This window comes from Colletotrichum destructivum, chromosome 2, assembly GCF_034447905.1.
Source record: "Colletotrichum destructivum chromosome 2, complete sequence".
NCBI lineage: Eukaryota > Fungi > Ascomycota > Sordariomycetes > Glomerellales > Glomerellaceae > Colletotrichum > Colletotrichum destructivum.
In genome coordinates, this window is record NC_085897.1 from 3,564,556 (window position 1) to 3,586,295 (window position 21,740).

General features: G+C 56.6%; 7 protein-coding genes across 7 annotated transcripts; 4 read left to right on the forward strand and 3 right to left on the reverse strand.

The window, feature by feature from the left end:
- Positions 1-144: 144 nt before the first annotated feature.
- On the reverse strand, positions 145-2,341 carry CDEST_03292 (Putative RNA-binding region-containing protein RBM41/RNPC3). The gene is made up of 4 exons (XM_062919451.1): positions 2,078-2,341; positions 1,815-2,031; positions 1,169-1,744; positions 145-1,112 (listed from the first exon to the last, which is right to left on the reverse strand). The coding sequence occupies exons 1-3, from the start codon at positions 2,158-2,160 to the stop codon at positions 1,430-1,432; spliced, it is 615 nt and encodes a 204-aa protein (XP_062775502.1). The 5' UTR covers positions 2,161-2,341; the 3' UTR covers positions 145-1,112; positions 1,169-1,429.
- Positions 497-1,359, forward strand: CDEST_03293 (Putative ubiquitin-like-conjugating enzyme Atg3/Atg10; the record flags this gene model as incomplete). The annotated part of the gene is made up of 3 exons (XM_062919452.1): positions 497-820; positions 879-1,097; positions 1,183-1,359. The coding sequence occupies 3 exons, from the start codon at positions 497-499 to the stop codon at positions 1,357-1,359; spliced, it is 720 nt and encodes a 239-aa protein (XP_062775503.1).
- A 277-nt stretch (positions 2,342-2,618) lies between the features above and the next one.
- CDEST_03294 (Putative WD40/YVTN repeat-like-containing domain superfamily) lies at positions 2,619-4,440 on the forward strand. The gene is made up of 3 exons (XM_062919453.1): positions 2,619-2,975; positions 3,035-3,862; positions 3,918-4,440. Exons 1-3 carry the CDS (start codon positions 2,753-2,755, stop codon positions 3,956-3,958), a joined length of 1,092 nt encoding a protein of 363 aa, XP_062775504.1. The 5' UTR covers positions 2,619-2,752; the 3' UTR covers positions 3,959-4,440.
- A 1,929-nt stretch (positions 4,441-6,369) lies between these two features.
- On the forward strand, positions 6,370-13,617 carry CDEST_03295 (Putative adaptor protein ClpS, core). Its single transcript, XM_062919454.1, has 2 exons — positions 6,370-12,738; positions 12,815-13,617. Exons 1-2 carry the CDS (start codon positions 6,590-6,592, stop codon positions 13,080-13,082), a joined length of 6,417 nt encoding a protein of 2,138 aa, XP_062775505.1. The 5' UTR covers positions 6,370-6,589; the 3' UTR covers positions 13,083-13,617.
- Position 13,618: 1 nt separating this feature from the next.
- On the reverse strand, positions 13,619-15,800 carry CDEST_03296 (Putative WD40/YVTN repeat-like-containing domain superfamily). The gene is made up of 2 exons (XM_062919455.1): positions 14,345-15,800; positions 13,619-14,271 (listed from the first exon to the last, which is right to left on the reverse strand). Exons 1-2 carry the CDS (start codon positions 15,496-15,498, stop codon positions 13,620-13,622), a joined length of 1,806 nt encoding a protein of 601 aa, XP_062775506.1. The 5' UTR covers positions 15,499-15,800; the 3' UTR covers position 13,619.
- A 456-nt stretch (positions 15,801-16,256) lies between these two features.
- Positions 16,257-18,855, forward strand: CDEST_03297 (Putative endonuclease/exonuclease/phosphatase, sphingomyelinase C/Sphingomyelin phosphodiesterase 2). Its single transcript, XM_062919456.1, has one exon. It carries the CDS (start codon positions 17,135-17,137, stop codon positions 18,677-18,679), a length of 1,545 nt encoding a protein of 514 aa, XP_062775507.1. The 5' UTR covers positions 16,257-17,134; the 3' UTR covers positions 18,680-18,855.
- Positions 18,856-19,488: 633 nt separating this feature from the next.
- Positions 19,489-21,566, reverse strand: CDEST_03298 (Putative serine/threonine-protein kinase, active; the record flags this gene model as incomplete). Its single annotated transcript, XM_062919457.1, has 6 exons — positions 19,489-19,731; positions 19,781-19,868; positions 19,929-20,510; positions 20,578-20,807; positions 20,883-21,310; positions 21,362-21,566. The coding sequence occupies 6 exons, from the start codon at positions 21,564-21,566 to the stop codon at positions 19,489-19,491; spliced, it is 1,776 nt and encodes a 591-aa protein (XP_062775508.1).
- Positions 21,567-21,740: the final 174 nt, after the last annotated feature.

A 21,740-nucleotide genomic window follows, 5' to 3' on the forward strand; every position in this document is an offset into this window, starting at 1 on the left:
ACAACCTAGTTATATCGCGAATTGCCGGTCTAGAGTTCTTCAGGCTCCAGCTGGCTGAACACTCCGACAGCTGTCAACTGTTACAGCTGGTCACAACCTTACCTCATCTGCTGGCACCCACGCGGTCGGCTCGATGCGGCCTAGGAAGGACACAAAAAGTCGGCCAGCACCTCATCGTCTCCAAACGGGGACCGTGTCCCGGAGAACTAAAAACTAAGGTTTGCCGCATTAACATCTCCGAGATCGACTCGGTGCAGGTCCCGGAACGGAACGGCTCCTTGGAGACCGTCGTCAGAAAGCACTCATCGCAAAAACACTCGTCAAACTTCGCTTAGGAGAATTCGCTCGGAGCAAAGCGAGACCAACTTATCCATATCCCATTCATCCCGGAGTTACTCATCGCGGGTATCACTGAGATATTTCATGTCGTTTTATGTCGTCAACGAGACGAAATCGCTTCCAAGAGTGATCGGTGCCTACAACGACTTCCCAGACCATGGTGTTCAGAGACTTCCCTTTCTTGACCCCGGACGAGTTTTCCGAGGTGTGCCATCACTTCGACAGCCAATATTGCCGCGCAACACTGGGTCCCTTGCGGCAACGCTGGAAGCTGAGGGTGTGCACGGCCCTCGACACAACGTTTGCCTCTGGAGTTGAATACACGACATATTTGCAGATCATCCGGCCGCTGGAGACGACGCTAGACTGCGGGGATCTCTCCTCAATTCTGGACAAGTTTTCTTTCATGAATGGCAGTTCGGAAAGAGACGCACTTGGACTGGACGATGAGGCTATGATTGATGCCGAGGAGTCTGACGAGGTAATACCCTCGACATTGTCTCACTGTGGCCGGCTCCCTGACCTTGTAGCACGTCTAGGCTGCTCTCGCGAAACCCCGCGTGCCAGACTCGGGACACGTTGTCTATGAAGTGCACCTGCATCCTACGTATCGGATGCCGTGCTTATGGTTTACGTTGCACGGGCTGCCAGCCGACGAGCCCGCCTTCAACCTCGACACTGTCTTCCGGCGACTGGTGCCCGATCAGTTCAAGGATGCCCTGCGGAGGACCGGCGGCATTGGAGGGATCTCCGGCGACGTGAGTGCCCTTCAGCTGTGAACCAGTCAATTACAACTTCTGAAAGAGACCATCTGCAGGTCTGTACTAACACATGAGCTTGCAGCACCACCCCCTCACGGGACTACCCTCATTCTTTATCCATCCATGCCTTCTCGGAGACGCCATGTCGGGCTTCAACTGCTCCAAAGAGCAGTATATGATGCTATGGCTCGGCCTGGTCGGCGGATGCGTGGGGCTCTGGGTGCCTAAAGAGATGGCCATGATGGATTCGACCGGCTGAATCACGCCGCCTTTGTCCTCCCGTCATCTCGCCCTTGTTAAACTGCTTCGCAAGACCCTCCAGGAGTGGATCAATCGTCGTCGCTGTCCTCTTCCATGGCAACGTCACTGTCCTCGTCTTCTTCCTCGTCTCTCGTCCGCTTCTGGCCCCTCGCGTCCGATGCCTGCGCATCGCCCATGGGCTGGTCGCCCGAGGCCGAGGGCTTCGCCGCAGCGCTTCCTGGCGCGGCGCTTCCTGACGCCGTACCGGGTGCTGGGGCGTTGAAGATGCTCTTCTGGAGGTCCGTCACCTCGGTGCTAGAAGCGCCAGCCGTCGAATTCGGCATCTTGTACGTGCCGTCCAGCTTGGCAACGAAGTCGGACTTTGACTTGGCGTACTGGATAGTCTGTTCACTCGGTCAGTCGGTAAACACAATTGTCGTCTACGGTCCAGCATTCACTTTGGGGAGGGCGTACCAGAGGGCGGCCGAGAAACTCGAAGCCTTCAAGCGAGCGCATGGCTTGGGTTGCTGTTTGTACATCGCGGAAGGTGATGTGCGCTTGCCCTCGCATCTTCATGGTCTTCAAGGCAACAATGTCGAGAACGGGGCCGTAAGTTGAGAAGAGCAGGTAGAGTTCGGTTCGCAGGTCTTGCTTCTGGATCTTGTTGGACGGAAGGTTCGTTACGTAGAGTCTATAGACATCAGCCGATGCCCCGGAAACTCGCCATTTTTACTCACGTCTGGTTCGGAGAGATCGTCGCGACCTTGGCGGGTAGTGACGCGTTGGGCGCAAGGCCGCGAGGAGGAGCGGCAGCTGCCATTGTGCAGTATGTGTGCAAAAACGCTGACGACAGTATCGACGATTCTGGGTCGAGTGTTGGAACCTACGAAATCGACTGCCGAGTGTCACGGTGGTCTTGACGTGGTGCGTTGCGGTTCGATCGTCGTACAAATCGCCGTCTAAATTTTTGTATTGAACCTCTGGCCGCGCAGTTTAGTTGGCTGGACGGACGCCTTTTGGAAGCTTCATCGCTAGCGCCGCGCGCTACAGCTGTTGAGGGGACGCCATGGAGTGGCCTTAATGCCTTAGAATGCACAGGCTGTCAGGCCCCCGTTCTGCGAATACCTACAGATACATTACCTACCTACCTACGTAACCCCCCATCCGCCCCACCACTGTGCACCTACCATGCGGTACGAAGTAATGTATGCTAATGCATGCAGGTTACGTATGTACTGCCTTTGGGGAGGCACCTTGCTTGCTTGAGGTCAGCGTGCATCTCCCAGCACTGCCCCCAAACTCACAACTTCGTCTGCTAACATCTACACCATCTCCCCCCTTCAACGACCTCCGAACCGAACAATAGAGTGATAGTAGAGAGCTATACTCCTATCACGAAGTAATCCCTTACCATGGCGGCCCCCCAGGTTCACCATCTCTTCCACGCTCCCATTGCGGACCACTCGTTCTCTGCCGACCGTGAGACGCTGGCGATTGCTCGCGACTCGACCATTGAGCTGTATGGACAGGCCGGGAACGCCTTCAAGCTCAAGGACGAGCTCAAGGGACACGACAAGACCGTCACGAGCGTCGATATCGCTCCCAACAGCGGTCGTATTGTGTCCTGCTCCCAAGGTACGTCAATGCGCGCAGCTGCCGTCTCTGCCGATCCGGCGCCTGACCCGTCACGATAGACCGAAATGCCCTCGTCTGGGAGCCCTCGCCGACCGGATACAAGCCTACTCTCGTCCTCCTCCGAATCAGCCGCGCCGCAACCTTTGTGCGGTGGTCTCCGTCGGAAACCAAGTTTGCCGTCGGCTCGGGCGACCGTGTCATTGCAGTCTGCTATTTCGAAGAGGAGAACGACTGGTGGGTGTCGAAGCACCTGAAGAAGCCTATCCGGAGCACCATCACATCTGTCGCATGGCATCCCAACTCCGTCCTCCTCGCTGCCGGGTCGACTGATGCCCACGCCCGCGTTCTTTCCAGCTTCATCAAGGGAGTCGATGCCCGACCCGAGCCGACCGCTTGGGGTGAACGCTTGCCGTTTAACACCGTGTGCGGAGAATACTTGAACAACTCTGCCGGCTGGGTGCACTCCGTTTCTTTTTCGCCCAGCGGAAATGCCCTGGCATTCGCTGCCCACGACAGCAGCATCACTGTCGTATACCCCAGTGCCCCCGAACAGCCTCCCCGGGCCGTCGTCACCATCACCACCCAGCTTCTGCCCTTCATGAGCCTTCTCTGGAGCTCAGAGGATGAAATCATTGCCGCAGGCTACGACTGCGAAGCTTTTCGATTCAAGGGTGGCGAGGAAGGCTGGAGCCTGGCAGGTACCCTCGAGTCCAAGGGCCGCCCCGGCCTCAGCGATGCCCGCGAGGAGTCTGCACTCAACATGTTCAGGCAGATGGATCTCAAGGGTAAGGCCAAGGATGACACCCAGCTCAAGACGGTCCACCAGAACACCGTCACTACCCTCCGCCCCTATGAGTCGTCAGGCGACAACCTGACGAAGTTTTCTTGTAAGTCTCTATCAACCTTTATGGCGCTGGCCTTCAAAGCTGACCATGGATGAAGCAAGCGGCGTCGACGGAAGAATTGTCATTTGGAGCACCTAGATTACCTTTCATAGAAAGCTTCAATGGAAAAATACCACAATGTCTCATGCACCTGCTTCTAGATTTTGGATGTTCTAATTTGTTGGCGTCCAATAGACTAATTACCCGGCTTTTTTTTTCTCCGGTAAAGTTGACAGAAACCCAAGTCAAACATTTTCATACGTAAGTTACTGAAGAACCCTCAGTCCGGGCCGTCCTCCTGGCACCAAGCGCCACCATCGCCCAGCTCTATATCGACGTCATGGAGCACCCCAACTCTGATCACTCACCCAGTGGGTTCATCTACGATGTTCCCACCAGACAGCATAGTACTGCTGCCGATGCCGTCGATAATTCACCGAGCGAACCACCATCTCCGGCACAACCTTATCTGGCGCAGCCGCCTTGGTTTCCATCACAGGCATGCCCCGACACTGCGATACGAAGCTTGCGTGCGGGCCTCTTGGCGTCTGTTGTTATTTGCGTTCCTATTTTGGATGCTTTGGTCATCGAGCAAGAAGAGCATGAGGCCTCGGAGGAGATGGAGGATAGTCCCACGGAGATCGACATCGTCCCACAAACACGATCAATGAAACGGTCGACGTCGATGATCGCCGTGTCAGGAGAATCCCCTCCCTGGATTGGAGATGCCAGTGGCTTCAACAGTCGTCAATCGCGATCCCAACTGCACAGTGTTTAGTCGGCAGCTCAGACCGACGGCATAGATAGCATCTCTTCGCCGCAAGGTACTCGAAACCTGGCACACGAGGCAAGGGTCCATGCTGTCCACGAAATCTGTCTGTCGGCAATGCGGAAGTATCTCGAGGAACAGCAAGCGAACCTACGCCTGCAAACTGCGCCAATTTCGCTACGTCGTCCCGGCATGCGTCGTCACGCTACAAGGGCGTCGTCCCGCTTCGCTCCCTACGTCGCGCCCGCCCAGAGCTTAGGCAATCCTTCCTCTACGGCCTCGGATTTGCTGGACAGTGCTATGGAGACATCTACTGGCACTTCTCGCCAATGTCAGTCGGATCTGTGATGGGGTCTGGGCGCAGGCGCAGAGGGACAGGATTCATGTCCCGGACACGGAGAAGGCTGCGGTGGACAGCATGAGGCAACTGTTCCACTGGGCCGGGACGATTGTAAACACGCCAATGAGTTGGACGGGAATCCGTCAGGGGTTTACTCACGGCAAGAACCTGTGCGCATGGCTGTGTGACTTTGGTGGGCGATTCAAGATCGATTAAATGGAGTTGGGTGTGTGGACTTGGACTGGTTGGCATTCTGATATGGGGGGGCGGTTAGGTCTGGATATTGTGCTCGAGCTTCACCAATGTCAGTCGGCTGGAGATCTCCTTTATACCGGGATGGCAGGGGAGACATACGTGACTTGCCATGTTGGGGAGCCAAGGGAACAAGCTAGTAAACGATCTGAGAGGTAGCCGAGGCTTGGGCACTGGCTGAATACAAAGAAAAGTCGCGTAAAGACACACACCATCGATCGACCCGTCCTGAAAGTCGCGAAGACAATCCTATATTTACACATCTGATCTACCTCTAGCTACGTTCGCTGTTCGGTATACCCATTGTCACGATCGGCGCAGCTAGTCGCGCCTTTTCTTCATATTCTGGAGGTTTTTTTTTTTTTTTTTGGCAGACGGGAAGGATGCCAGTGTGTCTACGATGAGAGCTAGGGATTGGAGACCACGTACAGTGGGTATGAGATCACCTTATCTTTCTTCGTCGAAATGCGAGTATCGCTCGGGGTACGTTATGGTGAGATGGCAACCAAGCGTGGAATACACTCGGCCATGCACTACTCCTTTTTGTACAACATGTCAACGGAGGATCGTCCGAAGTCCTGTTCTTCAGCCCCAACTGGCTTCCAGTGTAACTCGTACGGGGACAGCAGGGTTGAAGCTGCTCTGCTAGCTGCTCTGCAGCTACCTGATAAGATAGTGACATCTGCCAGCGATGAAGGCGCGCTGCACACCCTTGCAACTTCTCAGGCTCTCCAACCCAAACCCAAACGTCTTTCCGCTGATCTAACCCGCCAAAACCATCCCCCACCTCAGCATTACGGCATTACGTGGGAGGTTTTAGACCGCATTGTGCTTTGATCATTCAATCACGTCCTTACGACACCAACATCGACACCACGTTGTGCCATCATCTCTCTCCCTCTCTCTCCCTCTTCTTGCTCCTTTTTGGAGGACAACTTCACTAACATTGCCTGTAGAGAGACCCATGTAAGTAAGGTAATTCATCATTACGTCAAGTCCTTTTTTTTTGCTTCTGCTTCCGCCCCCCCCACAATATCTATCTACCTATGCCCCAATACAGCGACTGTAGAAGCATGGCGGCCCTACAATTGCACGGTCCCTCCTCTTTCAGGCCCGGATTATTACTCACCGCATTGTACGGATAGACAACCCGCCACTAGGCCCCCATTTGCCTGAAAGACCCCGCCAGAGCTCCCTGCGTCGCGAGACACTGCTTGCCCATCACCGATTACCAACATCATCCACCAACCTACCACACCTACCACACCTGCCACACGTACAAGCCCGCGTCTGCACCTTCCCTTGACCGACAACCTATTAGATTTTTTGTCTCAAAAGGCACGCAGATAGCCATGACCGAGCCGTCCTAATGGAACCCACCATGTCAACTCAGGAGCGCCAGCTCTGCGAATTCCTCAGAGAGCTCCCTGCAAGATGGAACTACGAGTACGACGACCAAGCACACCACGATCTGCTCGAAAGTCTTTTTTGGTCCTTGGCAGGAGGCGAGCGCTACATGCCCCTCTTCTTCCCCTCCGGCCGACCTTCCCACAACCACAAGCTCCACGATGCCCAGGGAGCCGTCGAGGGCGCCGAGTACACCGAGGCCGCTCGCGGGAAGCGATGCGGCCACATCTTCAAGCCCGGAGAAGCATCCTACTCCTGCAGAACCTGCAGCACCGACGATACATGTGTGCTGTGCATGCGATGCTTCGACTCGACCGACCACGCCGGCCACATGGTCCGTATTAGCATCTCAGTCGGCAACAGTGGCTGCTGCGACTGCGGCGATGACGAGGCCTGGCGCCTTCCCATGTTCTGTACGATTCACTCCGAGACCGACCCGGAAAAGGGCGAGGGGAAGGGGAAGGAACCCGCGGGTCTGCCCGAGGACCTGGTCCAGAACATGCAGATGACGATTGGCCGTGTCTTTGACTACATCTGCGACGTCATATCCTGTTCACCGGAACAGTTGCGCCAGGGCAAGACAGCAGACTCGATCCAAGCCGACGAGGAGCTCTCGCGCCTGTCTCCAGACATCTACGGAGAAGGTCCCACTGGGCATGCCGAATATGCGCTAGTTCTCTGGAACGACGAGAAGCACACCATGGAGGACGTCCAGAATCAGATTGCGCGGGCTTGCAGGACAACCGAGGCCCAGGCTTTGCAGCGCGCCACCGAAACCGACCTCATCGGCCGCAGCATTCTGAAGCGCCTCGATGACCTGGACGCCCTTCTCGAGATGGCCGCCAAACTAGAACATATCAAGGTCACCGTCACCATCAGGTCGTCGCGCGACACCTTCCGCGAACAGATGTGCGGGGCCATGATCGAGTGGCTCGGCGACATCGCCGGTTGCAGTGTTGGATCAGACCACGCTGTTTTGCGAAATATCGTCTGCCAGGAGATGATGAAGCCCTGGCGGAAGGGTAGCCCCGGAAGCCATGCCATAGTGGGAAAGGACGGCATCTACGATGAAGAGAGATTCCTGCGGAACCTCGAACAATCTCAATCCTTTACTCAGCATGTATTGCTCCAGATGCAGCGCATAGCTGCCGAACAGCAAGCCCGGCCAGGCGACAGCGATGACGAGGATGTCGACATGGCCAGGGGTGACGGCACGCCGGACAGTGACGCGGGAGACGACGATGACGACGATGACATTGACGACGACGATATTATGATGGTTGATGTCCGTGCCGATGGTCCCGGAGATATCGGCCTCGAGTGGCGTGGCAATGACCAAGCCTTGGAAGAAGACGAAGCCACAATGGCCGGTTATCCACCGCCTCCGCCGCCGCCCGCCGCCGCTCGGCGGACCGCCAGAGATCGCGATCTGACGCCCTCGGATTCCGACACGGCAGAGCCGCTGATTGCACCCGCCATTTATGCCAAGGCCAATCTGGAGATACCGAAAACGCCTGGACAGGGTGAGAAGACACCCTCGCCGAAACCAGGTAGGTACTGGCTCGAGACTCCTCCAGGCTACATGAACCGGGAGAACGTGCCCCCCGCCGAAGACGTCTTCCAGAGGGTCCGGCTCGACTGGCTCATTCTCTTCGACCTTCGCATGTGGAAGAAGGTCCGTAATGACTTGCGCTCTCTCTACATCTCCACTGTAGTTTCGATCCCCGAGTTCAAGCGCATTCTGGGTCTGCGGTTTGCTGGCCTGTACACGACCCTGGCTCAGCTCTACTTGATTGGGGACCGAGAGCCCGACCACTCCATCATCAACCTGTCTCTGCAGATGCTCACGACGCCGTCCATCACCGCCGAGATTGTCGAACGCGGAAACTTCATGACGAGCTTGCTTGCCATCTTCTACACCTTCCTCACCACGAGACAAGTGGGCTACCCCTGGGATGTCTCGTCCAACGCAGTTCTTGCTTTCGATTCCGGCTCAGTGACGAACCGCCGCATGTACCACTTCTATCTGGACTTGAAGTACCTCTTCGGCTCGCCACAAGTTCAGGAAAAGCTACGGACCGAAGAGCGGTACCTCTTGCAATTCCTTGACCTTGTCAAGCTGCACCAGGGCATCGGACCCAATGTCCGCGCTGTGGGAGAACACGTTGAGTACGAAACGGACAGCTGGATAACTGCCTCGCTGGTGACACGCGAAATCAACAGACTCGCTCGGCAGCTTGCCGACGCGTACAGAGGCGTGCCGGATAACGAGGCTCACTTTGTCGCTCAGGCCATCAGGCTGACAGCCAAGGCCGTCATCCTCCATTCTGTTGGCGCCGAACGGCATCGCTTCAAGCAGGCCGAGATCAAAGAAGAAATCAAGTTCAAGACCTTGGGCGATTTCGAGTTCGACAACGAGTCGGCACGGTATGACGTCGTTAAGTTTACCGTCGAGGAAGACCCCATCAGCTTCCATCATGCCCTTCACTACACTCTTTCATGGCTGGTTGAGTGCGGGAAGTCTCTGCCTGCTTCAAGCATGCGAGCCCTCTTGAGCTTCACGACGCAAGACCTGAAGCTGCCCCCGCGCTTCATGGGTCGCAAGGTCATGCCAAGACGAGACAACTCTCCGGAGGACAATCTCATGGCTGCGTTTGACTATCCGTTGAGGGTCTGCGCTTGGTTGGCTCAGATCAAGGCGAACATGTGGGTTCGCAATGGCATCAGCCTGCGCCATCAGGCGGCGACGTACCGCGGAGTCAGCCAAAGAGATGTCTCTCATCACAGAGACATCTTCCTCCTGCAAACCGCCATGGTAATCGCCGATCCTAGCCGCGTTCTCGCGTCCATCATTGATCGATTCGGTATGGAGAAATGGGTCAAGGGGTTCTTCGAGCAAAAGTCGGCCGCTCAAGACGACGCACAACATCTGGATGTGGTCGAGGACATGATTCATCTCCTGATTGTGCTTTTGAGCGACCGTACCTCGCTTATTGCCTCCGAGGATGAGCCCAACGCCAATATTCTTGCCATTCGCCGCGATCTCACCCACATTCTGTGCTTCAAGCCATTGTCCTTTAATGAAATAAGCAACAAGCTGCCTGAGAAGTGGCAGGAACAGGAAGATTTCCATCGCGTTCTCGACGAGATGGCGTCGTTCAAGCCCCCCGAGGGCGTCTCGGACGTCGGCACATTCGAGCTGCGGCCCGAGTTCGTGGAGCACATCGACCCCTACATCGCCCACTACAACAAGAACCAGCGAGAGGAGTCCGAGCTGGCGTATCGCAAGAAGATGGCCATCAAGACCGGCAAGCCAGTGGAGGAGATCGTATACGAGCCCAAGCTTCGGTCGATCCCCTCGGGTCTCTTCAAGGATCTTGCAGCCTTCACCAGCACCGGCATGTTTGGCCAGATCATCTACTACTCTCTGTTGTATCCACTCGTTGCTGCCAGGCTCACGCCGAGCGTGCCGTCGACTCGAACCGAGACCTTCCTCCAGGTCGTCCTTCACCTGATCCTGATTGCCATCTCTGAGGACAAGGCGGACGAGAGTGACATGACGGAGGAGTCTCTCAACTCGTTCGTGTTCATCGCCCTGACACGAACCGCCCGGAGCAACTTTATGCAAGAGGCGCCCAACGCCAAGACCATCGTTGCTTTGTTGGACATGATGTCCACCAAGGAAGAGTTCAAGGCATGCCATCCCAAGATTGGTCTTATTCTCAAGAGAATGCGACAGAAGCGGCCGCGCAATTTTGAGAATGCCTACGTGCGGCTTGGTGTCTCGGTCGACCGCATCGACACTGCCTCTCCAGCGAACAACTCTGCAGAGGAGGAGCGCGAGCGCAAGAAGAAGGCGGCGCTGAGCCGGCAGGCAAAGGTCATGGCCCAGTTTCAACAGCAGCAGAAGAGCTTCTTGGAGAACCAGGGCAACATCGACTGGGGCTCCGATCTCGATGACGAGGAGGACACGGACCAGGCTGAGACCGCTGATCGCAAGAATAACTGGAAGTATCCTACCGGGACTTGCATCCTGTGCCAGGAAGACACGGACGACCGTCGTCTCTACGGAACTTTTGCACTCTTCAATGAGAGCCACATCCTTCGACAGACGGACCTGCAAGACCCCGACTTTGTGCGGGAGGCATTCCACACGCCCTCGAGTCTGGATCGGTCTGCAGAGGACATCCGGCCCTTTGGCGTTGCCCACGAGAACCGACAAGAAGTCACAAAGGTCAATGCCAAGGGCGAGAAGTTCGTTTCGGAGCGCCAGACCATTGGAAAAGGCTTTCCGTCGAACCTTTCGCGCCCTGGGCCTGTCTCGACCGGTTGTGGCCACATGATGCACTACAGCTGTTTCGAGATGTATTTCGACGCGACCAATCGCCGGCACCATCATCAAATCGCGAGACATCACCCAGAGAACCTCCGAAGGCAGGAGTTCGTCTGCCCGTTGTGCAAGGCTCTCGGAAACGCGTTCCTGCCCATCATCTGGAAGGGCCAAGAGGAATGTTTCCCCGGCCCCCTTCAGTCCCAGCGCATTTTTGCAGACTTCCTTGACGCGCAGATGCGATCGGGCTACTATATCCTCGGCGCAAACCGTCCGCCGGACGAGGTTCAGTCCTCGTTTGCCAGCTACACGGCAGGACAAGTCACCGGCGCATTGGCAGAGAAGGCGCCTCAGCTTCTGGAAGAGGCGTGGACGGCCGATGAGTCCGACTCTGTAGTCACCAACACACCTCTGACGTCCCTGTTCCCAATGGCCAGCACGCCCATCACCAACCGTCGATCTGTACCGAGCGACGGCTCCACCCTAATGGGCGAGCTGGCCAAGGTGTACCGTCGTCTTCGCGACACCGTGCGGTCGAATGGCTTTAAGAGTCGCCATGACAAGCTCCACATCGAGTTGCGAGAGAGGAACGAGTTATGTCACAGCGATATCCTGTCGAAGCTGGTTGGTTACTCAGTCTCGGCTGCGGAAATCCAGCAGCGCGGCACCGAGGCCCAGTACGGCATGACGCTCTTGGAGAAGATTCCCGACCAGAGCTTGACGCATCTGCGGATCCTAGCCGAGACGGCCACTGCCTACAGAGCTGTTGGTGGTCTCAAGGCAGGCGGCGACAATTGGATCGACGAGGAGTTCCGGCTGGACAGTGAGCGGCAACATGTCCAGCTCTTCGTATCCCAGTACTTCGGACAAGAGACCGAGCATGTCAGGCGGCCCATCGACGTCTATCCGCCGTTGCTTGGCGAGGATGCCTTCATCTTCCTCACGGAATGCGTATTTGGCGTGATCCCTGCACAGAATTTTGATGTCGCGCACATCCTGAGGCTCTGCTATCTCGCCGAGATCGTCAAGGTCGTCTACCACATGGGGCGCAACATCCCCGTGTCCATCTGGGTTAACCACCTCCTCAACAGGGAGACGCAGGACCCTGTATTGAAGAACTTTGCCGAATTCTGCCTTGCCATTACCAAAGTGGGCATGGAGATCAACGTGTCCCACCACGAGATGCCGGCAGATCTGGGCGACAACCGCGGCTTCGGCCAGCCGGAGCTGGACAACCTCGAGGGCTACTACACGTTCGTGAAGAAATACGCCTTAACCTTCCTCAGGAAAAGCGTCGTTCTTCTTTACGTCAAGTACGGCGTGGATTTTAACAGCCACGTCTCCCCTCAACCGGACGCGGATGAACTGGACCGCCTTACCGAAGCCCTCCGCGTGCCAACCTTTGACGAGATGTGCGCCGCCATCACGGACAATGGGCCTGCCTGCGGCTGGCCAGCTTCAACGACAAGTCTGGTCAGTGGCTGGATCCGACACCAGATCATGTGGCCCGGTGACAATATGGACAAGCTCCCCCGTTCTGCCCTTGTCAGCCATCCGGGCATCTTCGAGCTGGTGGGGTTGCCCAAGAATTACGAGGCACTAATTGAAGAAGCCACCCGACGCAAGTGCCCGACGACAGGCAAGGATGTTTCGGATCCCATGATTTGCCTGCTTTGTGGAGATGTCTTTTGCGGCCAGGCCGTCTGCTGTCTCAAGGAAGAGACGTCGCCTGGCGATCGCGAGCCCCAGAGGATTGGCGGCTCGCAGCAACACATGCGAAAGTAAGTCGCAGCCGCTACAACACATTAGTCTGTTTGAATGAAGTAAGTGTATGATGCTGACATGACCCGCGTGTAGGTGTCAAGGCAACATTGGCTTGTTCCTCAACATCCGCAAGTGCTGCATCTTCTACCTATTCCGGCTGTCCGGATCCTTCAGCAGCGCGCCTTACATCGACAAGTACGGCGAGACAGACTTGGGTCTGCGCCACGGCCGGCAACTGTTCCTGAACCAGAAGCGCTACGACTCTATGCTACGGAACACGTTCCTCAGCCATGGTATCCCGAGCTTCATTAGTCGTAAGTTGGAGGCGGAGATCAACAACGGCGGTTGGGAGACGATCTGACCTCCGCGGATGGGGGTTCGATTGGACTGTCGAAGGAAGCGATCGGTTGGGTCGGGGCGTAGGAGGGGGGTTAGGTGTGAAGGGTGGGTTTGCCATGGAGATAACCTCGGTGCTTCTTCCACAAGAGTTGCCGCCGTTTTGACCTGGAGTGGATAGACTTGCATGCATCTGCTTACTGTTATAGTTGTTGTTCCTTGCCAGAGCACATGCTCGTCATTTGAGAGCCGCCGAGGGGGGCAGTGGGAGGAAGGCGTTTCAGCAGGTTGGCGAGATTGTTTGATTACCGAAGAAATCAAGGTAGAATTATATTGGCGTTGCCGTAGGTAATCTATGTTTCCACGAGGCAAGGCTCCTCCTCCTCCATCGGTCTTGCGTGGTCTTTGAAATCTCCCGCTGGCCTCATCGGCCCTCACCCCCCCTATTTGTCGTCGTTTGGTATCACTCCTTGGGAACTTTGAGCCCCCAATCGGAGTTGGGTTTCTTGGTCTGTTTCCTTCTTGGTTGTCGTCGCGTCGACTTTTCTACCGTCACATGCCACTACGTCCCGCCCATGTCGACATCCTCTTCCTGTTTTATCGGCGGTTCCGTCGTATGGCTGACCTCTTCTTGCGTCTTGTCTTCCTCCTCGGCTGCATCCGCTGCGTGGCCATTTGTCGCTGTCGCAGTCACTGCTGTTACCGCCGTTACCGCCGCAGTAGCGGGTATGGCATCGTCACCGTCATCGCCTTCGCCCAGAACCCTTTTGAATATCCGAATCGTGCCGTCCTGCCCCGCGCTGACCATGACGTCCCCATGCACGTCGACCCAGAAACACACGCTGCTGCCTCGCTTCCCGCTGCCGCCGCCATTGATGCGGTCCTTCTTGGCATGGGCGGGTATCCTCTGGACGATCTCCTTGGTGACGACGTCCCAGAGAACGATCTGGCCGTCCTCGCTGGCCGAGGCGACGAAGGCGCCGTCACCGGGGACGAGGCCGAAGCAGCCGCCAATGGCGAACCGGCTGTTAGCGTGACCCTGATACGTCTTCTTCACGGAGCCGGCGACGTAGTCCCAGAGGCGGATGCTGTTGTCGAGGTTGAAGGCGAGGACGAAGCGGCCGTTGGGCGCGAAGCAGACGGACGTCACGGCCGGGTTGTCCTCATGGACAAGGGTGCGGAGACATTGGCCTGTGTAAGTGTCCCAGATGCGGCTGTCGGAGGGAGGAGGGTTTTTGGTTAGCGAAAGGTCAGGACAAAAAGAAAAAAAGGGGAGGCGACACGAACATCAGACCGTCGGTTGAGCAACTGACGACCAAAGTGCCGTCGCTGCAAAAGTCGATACCGCTGACCGGGTCACTGTGGGCTGGCAGACTGCGCATCAACCTCCCGGCCCTCACATCCCACAGAAAGACGGCCTCGTCGTAGGACCCGGACGCGAGGATGTTGCCCTTGGGCGAGAAGGCGAGGCACATTACATAGTTGTGGTGGCCCCGCAACGGCGGCATGGGACGAGCAGAGGGCGCGACGGCGCCGTCCTTGGCCAGCGCGGCGACCCCTTTGGCCGTCGACTTTGGCCGCCCCGTCACGCGGTCCCAGAGCCGGATCGACTTGTCGTCGGACCCGGACGCCAGCGTGCCGCTATCGGGGCTCCACGCGACGCAGCTCACGCCCGCCATATGGCCTACCAGGGTATCCATGTGCTCGCCCGTCGCGGCGTCCCAGATCTTGATGGTCCCATCGGCCGAGGCGCTCGCGACCCACCGCCCGTCGGGGGATATGCGCACCTGCGAAACGGGCCTCCCCGCGTGTCCGCTCAGAACCTGCTGCTCCTCAAACCGCGGTCTCACGGGGCCCTTCTTGGGCGGCGCGGGCGTGACGGGCGTCGTCACCGTCCCGCCCGTGTCGGCGCCGCCGCCGTCGCCATTCGTGGACGAGAGCCGTAGCCGGCGATCGACGGCACCCGAGAGGCTGTGAGGGGAGCTGCTGCCCGCCGACGTCGAGGCGGGCGATTGCGATCTCGTGCGCGAGTCGCTACGGGAGCGGGAAGGCGAGGCGGTGGGCGATCGAGAGGGGGACCGGGATCCTGAGTGCGAGCGGGAGCGGGAGCGGGAGGAGCGATTGTAGTAGGCTTCGTTGAGCTCGTCGTCGCTGGGACTCCTGCTAGGAGTCCTGCTGGGACGGCTGGGGTGGGTGACCAGCCGGCGAGGCTTGGTTGTGCGCTTTGTTGTCGTCGTCGTCGTCGCCGCCGCCGCCGCCGTCTTGCTTGCGCCGACGGTTGCGGAGGCTGTCGCGCCGTTGAGGATCACGGCTGGGGAGTTGAGTTCGTCCGGGGAGCTGGACCGTAGAGGCCCGATCGTGCTTTGTTCGAGCACTTTGCGACGTTTGGGAGGTGGTTCGGGGAGGGGCGTCGCGGCTGCTGAGGAACCGAGGTCTGACATTTCGTTGTCCGGGGGGAGGGAGAATCGCTGTCGTTCGAGGTAGGCGGAGGAGGTAGGGTTCGGGATAATGGCTTGGTTCGACAGGGTTTTTTTTTCTTTTCTTTTTTGGGTGACCGAGGACGTTATGCGCTGACGATCGGTGCGGGAAGGGCAGACAAAAAAGAATGCGCAGACAGAATAGAGATTAGGTATCCGTAGAAGGAATGGGAAAGCGAACAACGAGCTACCTACACACAAAAAGTTGGGACACCCCCCAGTTACAGGGGATGGCGCACCTTGACGTCTGGCGCGCTACCTTTCAGCCTCGTCCCACTGCTGCACGGCTCGTCCTGCGGTGCTGCTCTTCCTCAGCTGAACGGGGACGCTAAGATAAAGGAGCGATTGCGCTAACGACCTGGGATCTCTACTGCGACCCTGAACCACGTACCTACCTATTTTGCAGAGCTTTAGTTGCTCGCGCTCGCCAGCATACGAGAGAGAACACACAATCTCAGTAGACATACAAAAAAGCCTAGTTAAATAGGTAGGTAACTGCTACGTGGAATAAAAGCTAAACTTGCCTCGTAGCTGATAGCATGCAGTTGTAGTTTAAGAAGGCAGCAGAAAGCGTCAAATTGTTTCGAAACTTAGAATCGAACTCGATGCGCATGAGAGTGCACATCAAGTCACGTGCTATGTACCGTGCACTTTGGGATTGGAGATTTGGACAGCGAACTCCATCTTACCCTCTCTCTCACCTGGCCGAGTTAGGTTGCCGGTTTCAGCTCAATTTCTTCGAGAGAGTTCGAGGAGCACCCGGCGAACCATTTGCTGGGATAGGCGCATTCCCTCAGTTTACCTGGTTGCTGTTATAAACAACATCATGGACTTTCACATTACGACCACAGGCACTTTTTGCCTTGAGAGGTTAGGCAAACCTCTCAGAGATGAGAGGGCATCGTTTTGGCTACTGCACCATATCGGATATTGAATATCTACATCGTACTTAGTCAGGTGTTTAAGGAGACCTTATTTGTACATCCTGTGGTGATGGGCTGCGAAAGCATCGCGAAAGCCTTTTTTTCACCGTCTGTAGGGGGAATGGGTCCCGACAGGATCAGGCATTGAAGAAGCTACCGATTGACCAATCGGAATACACATGCACAAATGAGGTTTAAAGTGGATTCTCCGTTCCGCTTGCCGGCAACGTCACCGAGTCCGAGCGGCGCCGCCCCCCCATGGCCGCAAGCGCACTCCATCTCATCTCACGAACGTCCCACGATCCGACCTCGCCAGTTCCTGCAACGCGAACTTGCCATGCTTGCTGTTTTTCTTCTAGAGAGATCGGTTTTGGCATTGAGTTGCTCAAGGTTTGTACGTGCTCGCTCGGCGTGCCTAATCCCTTACCCCGGAAGCTTCGGCGCAATCTCGAAAGGAAGGGCTTTGCCGTCTCATCTCACACGGCCGTTCGTGCTCGATTTGACGATATATATGTATAGATATATATCTCACCCCTCGAAATCACCAGAAAACACATCCCATAGCATTGCCTAACTGCCGTTTCACCATCCCGTCTTTGCGTCTGTCTTTCCTGTTCTCAAAACCCGGTCTCTTTCAAAATCTCAACTCGACAACCCCCCACAGCCAAATAATAACAATGGAGGATTCCCTCCCAACCGACCTCCGCCTCCTAACTCTCAACTGCTGGGGCCTCAAGTACATCTCCAAACTCCGCCCCGAGCGCCTTGCGGAGATCGGCCGCCGCATCGCCTCCCGTCCGGACCCGCCCCACGTCGTCGCCTTGCAGGAATGCTGGGTAACGGCTGACTATGATGCCATCCGCGCCGAGACCCGCCACATCCTCCCCTACGGCAAGTTCTACTATTCAGGTCCCTTCGGCGGCGGCCTCGCCATCCTCTCCCGCTGGCCCCTCGAGGAGACCTCGATGCTCCGGTACCCCCTCAATGGCCGGCCCACCGCCTTTTGGCGCGGCGACTGGTACGTCGGGAAGGGCGTCGCCTGCGCCCGCATCCGAATCCGTCTCGCCGACCCTTCATCATCTTCTTCTTCTTCCGCCTCCTCCTCGGGGGCCGGCAGAGAACACACCCTCAGCATCTTCAACACCCATACCCACGCTCCCTACACCGAGAACCAGCCCGGCGACACCTACCTCGCCCACCGCCTCTCTCAGTCCTGGGAGATGTCCAAGCTCCTCCGCGCCGCCTCAGAACGCGGCCACCTCGCCCTCGCCATGGGCGACTTCAACATGCGGCCCCTGAGCCTCCCACACCGCATCATCACCGCCCACGCCCCCGTCCACGACGCCTGGCGGACTCTGCACCCGGACTCGTCCCTCGGCGCCGCCGACGACCCGCTGGAGAGGGCCCGCGGCCGGCCCGTGCCGACGGCGGACTTCAACCTCAATGAGAACGGCGCCACGTCAGATCACGCCTACAACACCTGGCGCTGGCCCAAGGAGCAGCAGAAGAAGCTGGGAAAGGGGCGCGGCAAGATCACGGTGCCGCCGGACACGCCGGATAGGAAGGGGAAACGCCTGGATTACATCTTCTTCGGCAGTGCGCCCCAGTCCCGCGATGACGACGGTGCTGGCGGCGGAAGATGGGTCGTCCGCAGCGCGCGCGTAGGCATGGTCGAGCCGCATCCCCAGCTAGGCTGTTCACTGAGTGACCACTTCTCCGTGGAGGTGACGCTGTCGTATCGTAACCCCCGTCGCGAACCCGAGCAAGTCGGCAACGACGCCCTTCCAGATGAGGCGTCCTATCTCCAGGGCCCTCCAGCCAACTCCCGCCGAGACTCCTTCATGTCCGCCAATCCACTCGTCCCGCTCAAGGCATTGTTTCTTCCCATCCCGGTCTACGACGACATACTCTCTGAGATACGACGCTACGCTCATCGAGAAGAGGGCCAACGACGCTGGCGGGCGATACACTTTCTCGCCTGGTTCACTGTGCTGATAGCATGTCTCATCGCCGTGTGGTTCAGCCCGCATAACTTCATTGCCTTCATACTCATGCTCTTGAGTAGTCTCGGTTTGGTTGCTGGCGTTGTCGACGGCCTCATGTCACTCCTATTTTTTAACTCAGAGCTTAGGGCTCTGAAAGAGTTTGAGTGGGAGATCAGCAATGTGAGAGAATTAGCAGGCGTCGATTCCGGGGAGCTTGATAGGGAAAAGTCTTTCTGAAACTTACCAGACACGTCATGTCGATGTGACAGAACGTTTATGCGGCGAAAGATGCAGAAGTGAGGGGCTTAAGAGACGGCCGAAAAGTCGCGGAGCGTGTTTGACGCTGATCTGGTGCTTATCCACACGCGTCAATCAGAAGCAGCCATAATGAACAATAATATCTATTTCTATTCAATGCGCCTGGTTCCATCTCCTAGATCCTCGCGGTGCCGTCCTCCAGCCCAGGCCAAGCACCCGCCAAGGAAACGGCGCTCCGGTTGCATATCCGCCAGTTGCCATCCCATACCCTAGCATCATCGCTCCTCAACGATGCGTCAAGAGATAGCAGCAGTAACTCCATCAACACACGGGCGATGTAGCATTCCCTTGCACCGCCATGAATACCCCAGGAATGCCGTCTGCTTTCTCATTCGAAGGACGTCGTCTTTTACCCATGGGTCCCTGAGCAACTTGTCTCTGGGGCGCTTGCGTTCTTTGTGGCCGGCTCTCCTGGCGTACCATTTTAGATATTCCTTCTCTCCATCTTCCAACTCCGAGTGGTCATCGACGTTGCGGTCAAAACGTTTGAGCTTTGTGGAATCGTAGGGTGTGGCTATAAACTCTATAACCAGAGCCCGCACGTCGGCTTCGAAGCCGAAGTGCAGAAACTCCGCGTCGAGGTCCGCGCGGTTTTCTGATTCTTCTACTGTTTCCGAGCCTATCGACTCAGACCAGTCGCTGATCGGCTCGTCTTCTTCAAAGTAGTGAGCATCATCAAAGCTGGATATGCTTGGAACCCATTCCGGCTGCACAGAACGCATTCTACCCTAAGGAACGCCCCGAAACCACGGATGCGCCTTGATCTCAATCGCATCGTTCTGGAAAACGTAGCTGCGTGGGGTTTGCGGACGACCCAGAAGCTTTTGTCGGGCTCGTCGGTCGTCTTGATCACGGTACTTTGGCGATGAGAGGCGGTCTTTCTTGTCCTGAAGCAAATCCCTGATCAGATGCCGGCACGTCTTTGAGACGGTGTTTCTTTCAATGGGGAAAACCAGTGTGGTTTGGTGGTTCTGTGCCAGATATTAGCATCTGTCTGTGGCCAAGTTTCATCAACCTTACAAGAATGTTCTGCTTGGTGTAGTGCCGGCCCTTATCCGAGAGGAACGGCGTGTGCCCGTAAAGGCACTCGTACAAGATGACTCCAACACTCCACTAGTCGCACCTGCCATCGTAGTTTTCGCCGGTGACCACCTCTGGGGCCATGTACTGGCTTGTTCCCACGACGGAGCGAGCGTATGACCGGCTGGTCGCGGCGTTTCTCCATTCAAGCAGCGTGTCGACCATTGGAGGTTCGCTCTCAGGCATACCCGGTACCGTCGGGGGAACGAATAGTGCGTCGGACTGAACGATATCAGATGGAGGTGTATGTTTTGAAGATTCTGCCTGAGACGATCGCCGCCTTGAGTGACCCCCGCCACGGGCCGCTCTCCGGTCTTCGCGATCTCCATCCAGTCTAACGCCCATCAGTGAAAGCAACACTTGCCTGTGCCACTTGTAGTAAGACGTGTCATGCGACCAGTGGTTGTCAAAGGCCAGTCCAAAATCCGATATTTTCAGGTGACCGTCGGCGCCGATGAGGAAATTGTCCGGTTTAACGTCTCGATGGATGCATCCAAGTTTGTGTGCCTCTTCGACGCATATGACCATCTCGGCGATGTAGAACCGAGCTCTCTCCTCGGTCAGAGTGTTCTCGCGTATAAGCAAGCCAAGGAAGTCACCTCCGGGCATATAATCCATCAGGAGGTAGAGGTTCGTAGGATCTTGAAAACTGGATATCAAAGACACGATCCTGGCGGCGAATGTTAGTACAGCAGACAACTCAAGATCAGGAAGAATAAAAACGGCTCGGATTGTACCATTGGGAGCTCTCAGAGGCAGCCAGTAAGTCCCTCTCTGCTCGCAAGTGCCCTTCTTGGCAGCTTCGAATCATGTCCGACTTTCGAATGACCTTCATGGCGTATACCTGCCGGCGAGAATGATCTCGGACGAGCTTGACAACTCCAAAACTACCTTTTCCGAGAATTTGAAGTGTCTCCAGGTTATCCAACTCTGAGCCTCGAGTTGCGCCAACTTCAGAGGTTGTCGACTATGCAACCCTGCAGCTATGGGCTTTGGCATTTCTTTGCTCGCGAAGAAAATCAGTCTCCGTTTTCAGAAACACTTTCCAGCGCTCTTCCCTCTCCCATTGTTCCAGATAGCTTGCTTGTTGGTCCATATCGAATTGGAACCGGGTTAAGCGTACTTCGCGGGGTGTCGGGCCTTCGCTGAGCACCTCCCTGTAGTACGTCTCGAGGTATATTTTTGCGGCGGCAGCCCTCTCCGCAGTTATAACCCTCTGCTTGTCCGAGATGTGGTTCCAAATAAGCTGCTCCTGGAAACTTTCTATGACGCGGAGATGAAGGGGGCCCAGGTCATGAGGAATGGGGGCGGGTGGTGGACCGAGAGGGTGATTCGTGACGGGCTGGATGACTGGATACCGCAGACCGCGAGGATGCATGAGCTTGGAGGCTGGCTTCGTGATATCCCTGAACTTGTGGAATATACTCTGGGTCTTTGTACTGCCTCTGTTACTGCCTGATGAATCTGGGTCTGGTGTCGTGTCAGCTCGGGATGTGTGTTAGCTACAGACCACATCCATACCTAGTTGATGATGCTTCTTATTCTTGAACAATACGTTTAGATGAGGAGCAGGATAGCGAACACGGGGGCTCCAAAAACTGTGACGGGCCTGCCCATCAAATCCGGACCCAAGATCGGTCGAGAGCGTGTGTGTTGCGACGATGTTTGGAGCGACGGGGATTGGGTTTGAACGTGATATGTTGTTGCCGCGGGTAGCCGGATGCATGGTGCGAACGAGGACACGGCGCCAGCAAGGAGGAAGAATAAGGTTGCTGGTAAAACGATTTGTGAATAACGCGTAGTCCAAAAGAGAGACGGACCAGTCGTCCAACTATGATGTTGCTTGGTCTGCCGGCATGTTTTCTGGAAGATTGGCGAGCAGCCAAGAAATGCGAGAGGA

What these genes read in the sequence shown, in the direction of transcription:
- CDEST_03292 (XM_062919451.1), bottom strand. Translation starts at nt 2,160, where the DNA reads ATGGCAGCTGCCGCTCCTCCTCGCGGCCTTGCGCCCAACGCGTCACTA. An exon ending in ACGATCTCTCCGAACCAGAC is followed by an intron (nt 2,032 to 2,077) that starts GTGAGTAAAAAT and finishes TGATGTCTATAG; the next exon opens with ACTCTACGTAACGAACCTTC. An exon ending in AGTTTCTCGGCCGCCCTCTG is followed by an intron (nt 1,745 to 1,814) that starts GTACGCCCTCCC and finishes CCGAGTGAACAG; the next exon opens with ACTATCCAGTACGCCAAGTC.
- CDEST_03294 (XM_062919453.1), top strand. Translation starts at nt 2,753, where the DNA reads ATGGCGGCCCCCCAGGTTCACCATCTCTTCCACGCTCCCATTGCGGAC. An exon ending in TATTGTGTCCTGCTCCCAAG is followed by an intron (nt 2,976 to 3,034) that starts GTACGTCAATGC and finishes CCGTCACGATAG; the next exon opens with ACCGAAATGCCCTCGTCTGG. An exon ending in CAACCTGACGAAGTTTTCTT is followed by an intron (nt 3,863 to 3,917) that starts GTAAGTCTCTAT and finishes CCATGGATGAAG; the next exon opens with CAAGCGGCGTCGACGGAAGA.
- CDEST_03295 (XM_062919454.1), top strand. Translation starts at nt 6,590, where the DNA reads ATGGAACCCACCATGTCAACTCAGGAGCGCCAGCTCTGCGAATTCCTC. An exon ending in TCGCAGCAACACATGCGAAA is followed by an intron (nt 12,739 to 12,814) that starts GTAAGTCGCAGC and finishes ACCCGCGTGTAG; the next exon opens with GTGTCAAGGCAACATTGGCT.
- CDEST_03297 (XM_062919456.1), top strand. Translation starts at nt 17,135, where the DNA reads ATGGAGGATTCCCTCCCAACCGACCTCCGCCTCCTAACTCTCAACTGC.
- CDEST_03296 (XM_062919455.1), bottom strand. Translation starts at nt 15,498, where the DNA reads ATGTCAGACCTCGGTTCCTCAGCAGCCGCGACGCCCCTCCCCGAACCA. An exon ending in TGCTCAACCGACGGTCTGAT is followed by an intron (nt 14,272 to 14,344) that starts GTTCGTGTCGCC and finishes TCCCTCCGACAG; the next exon opens with CCGCATCTGGGACACTTACA.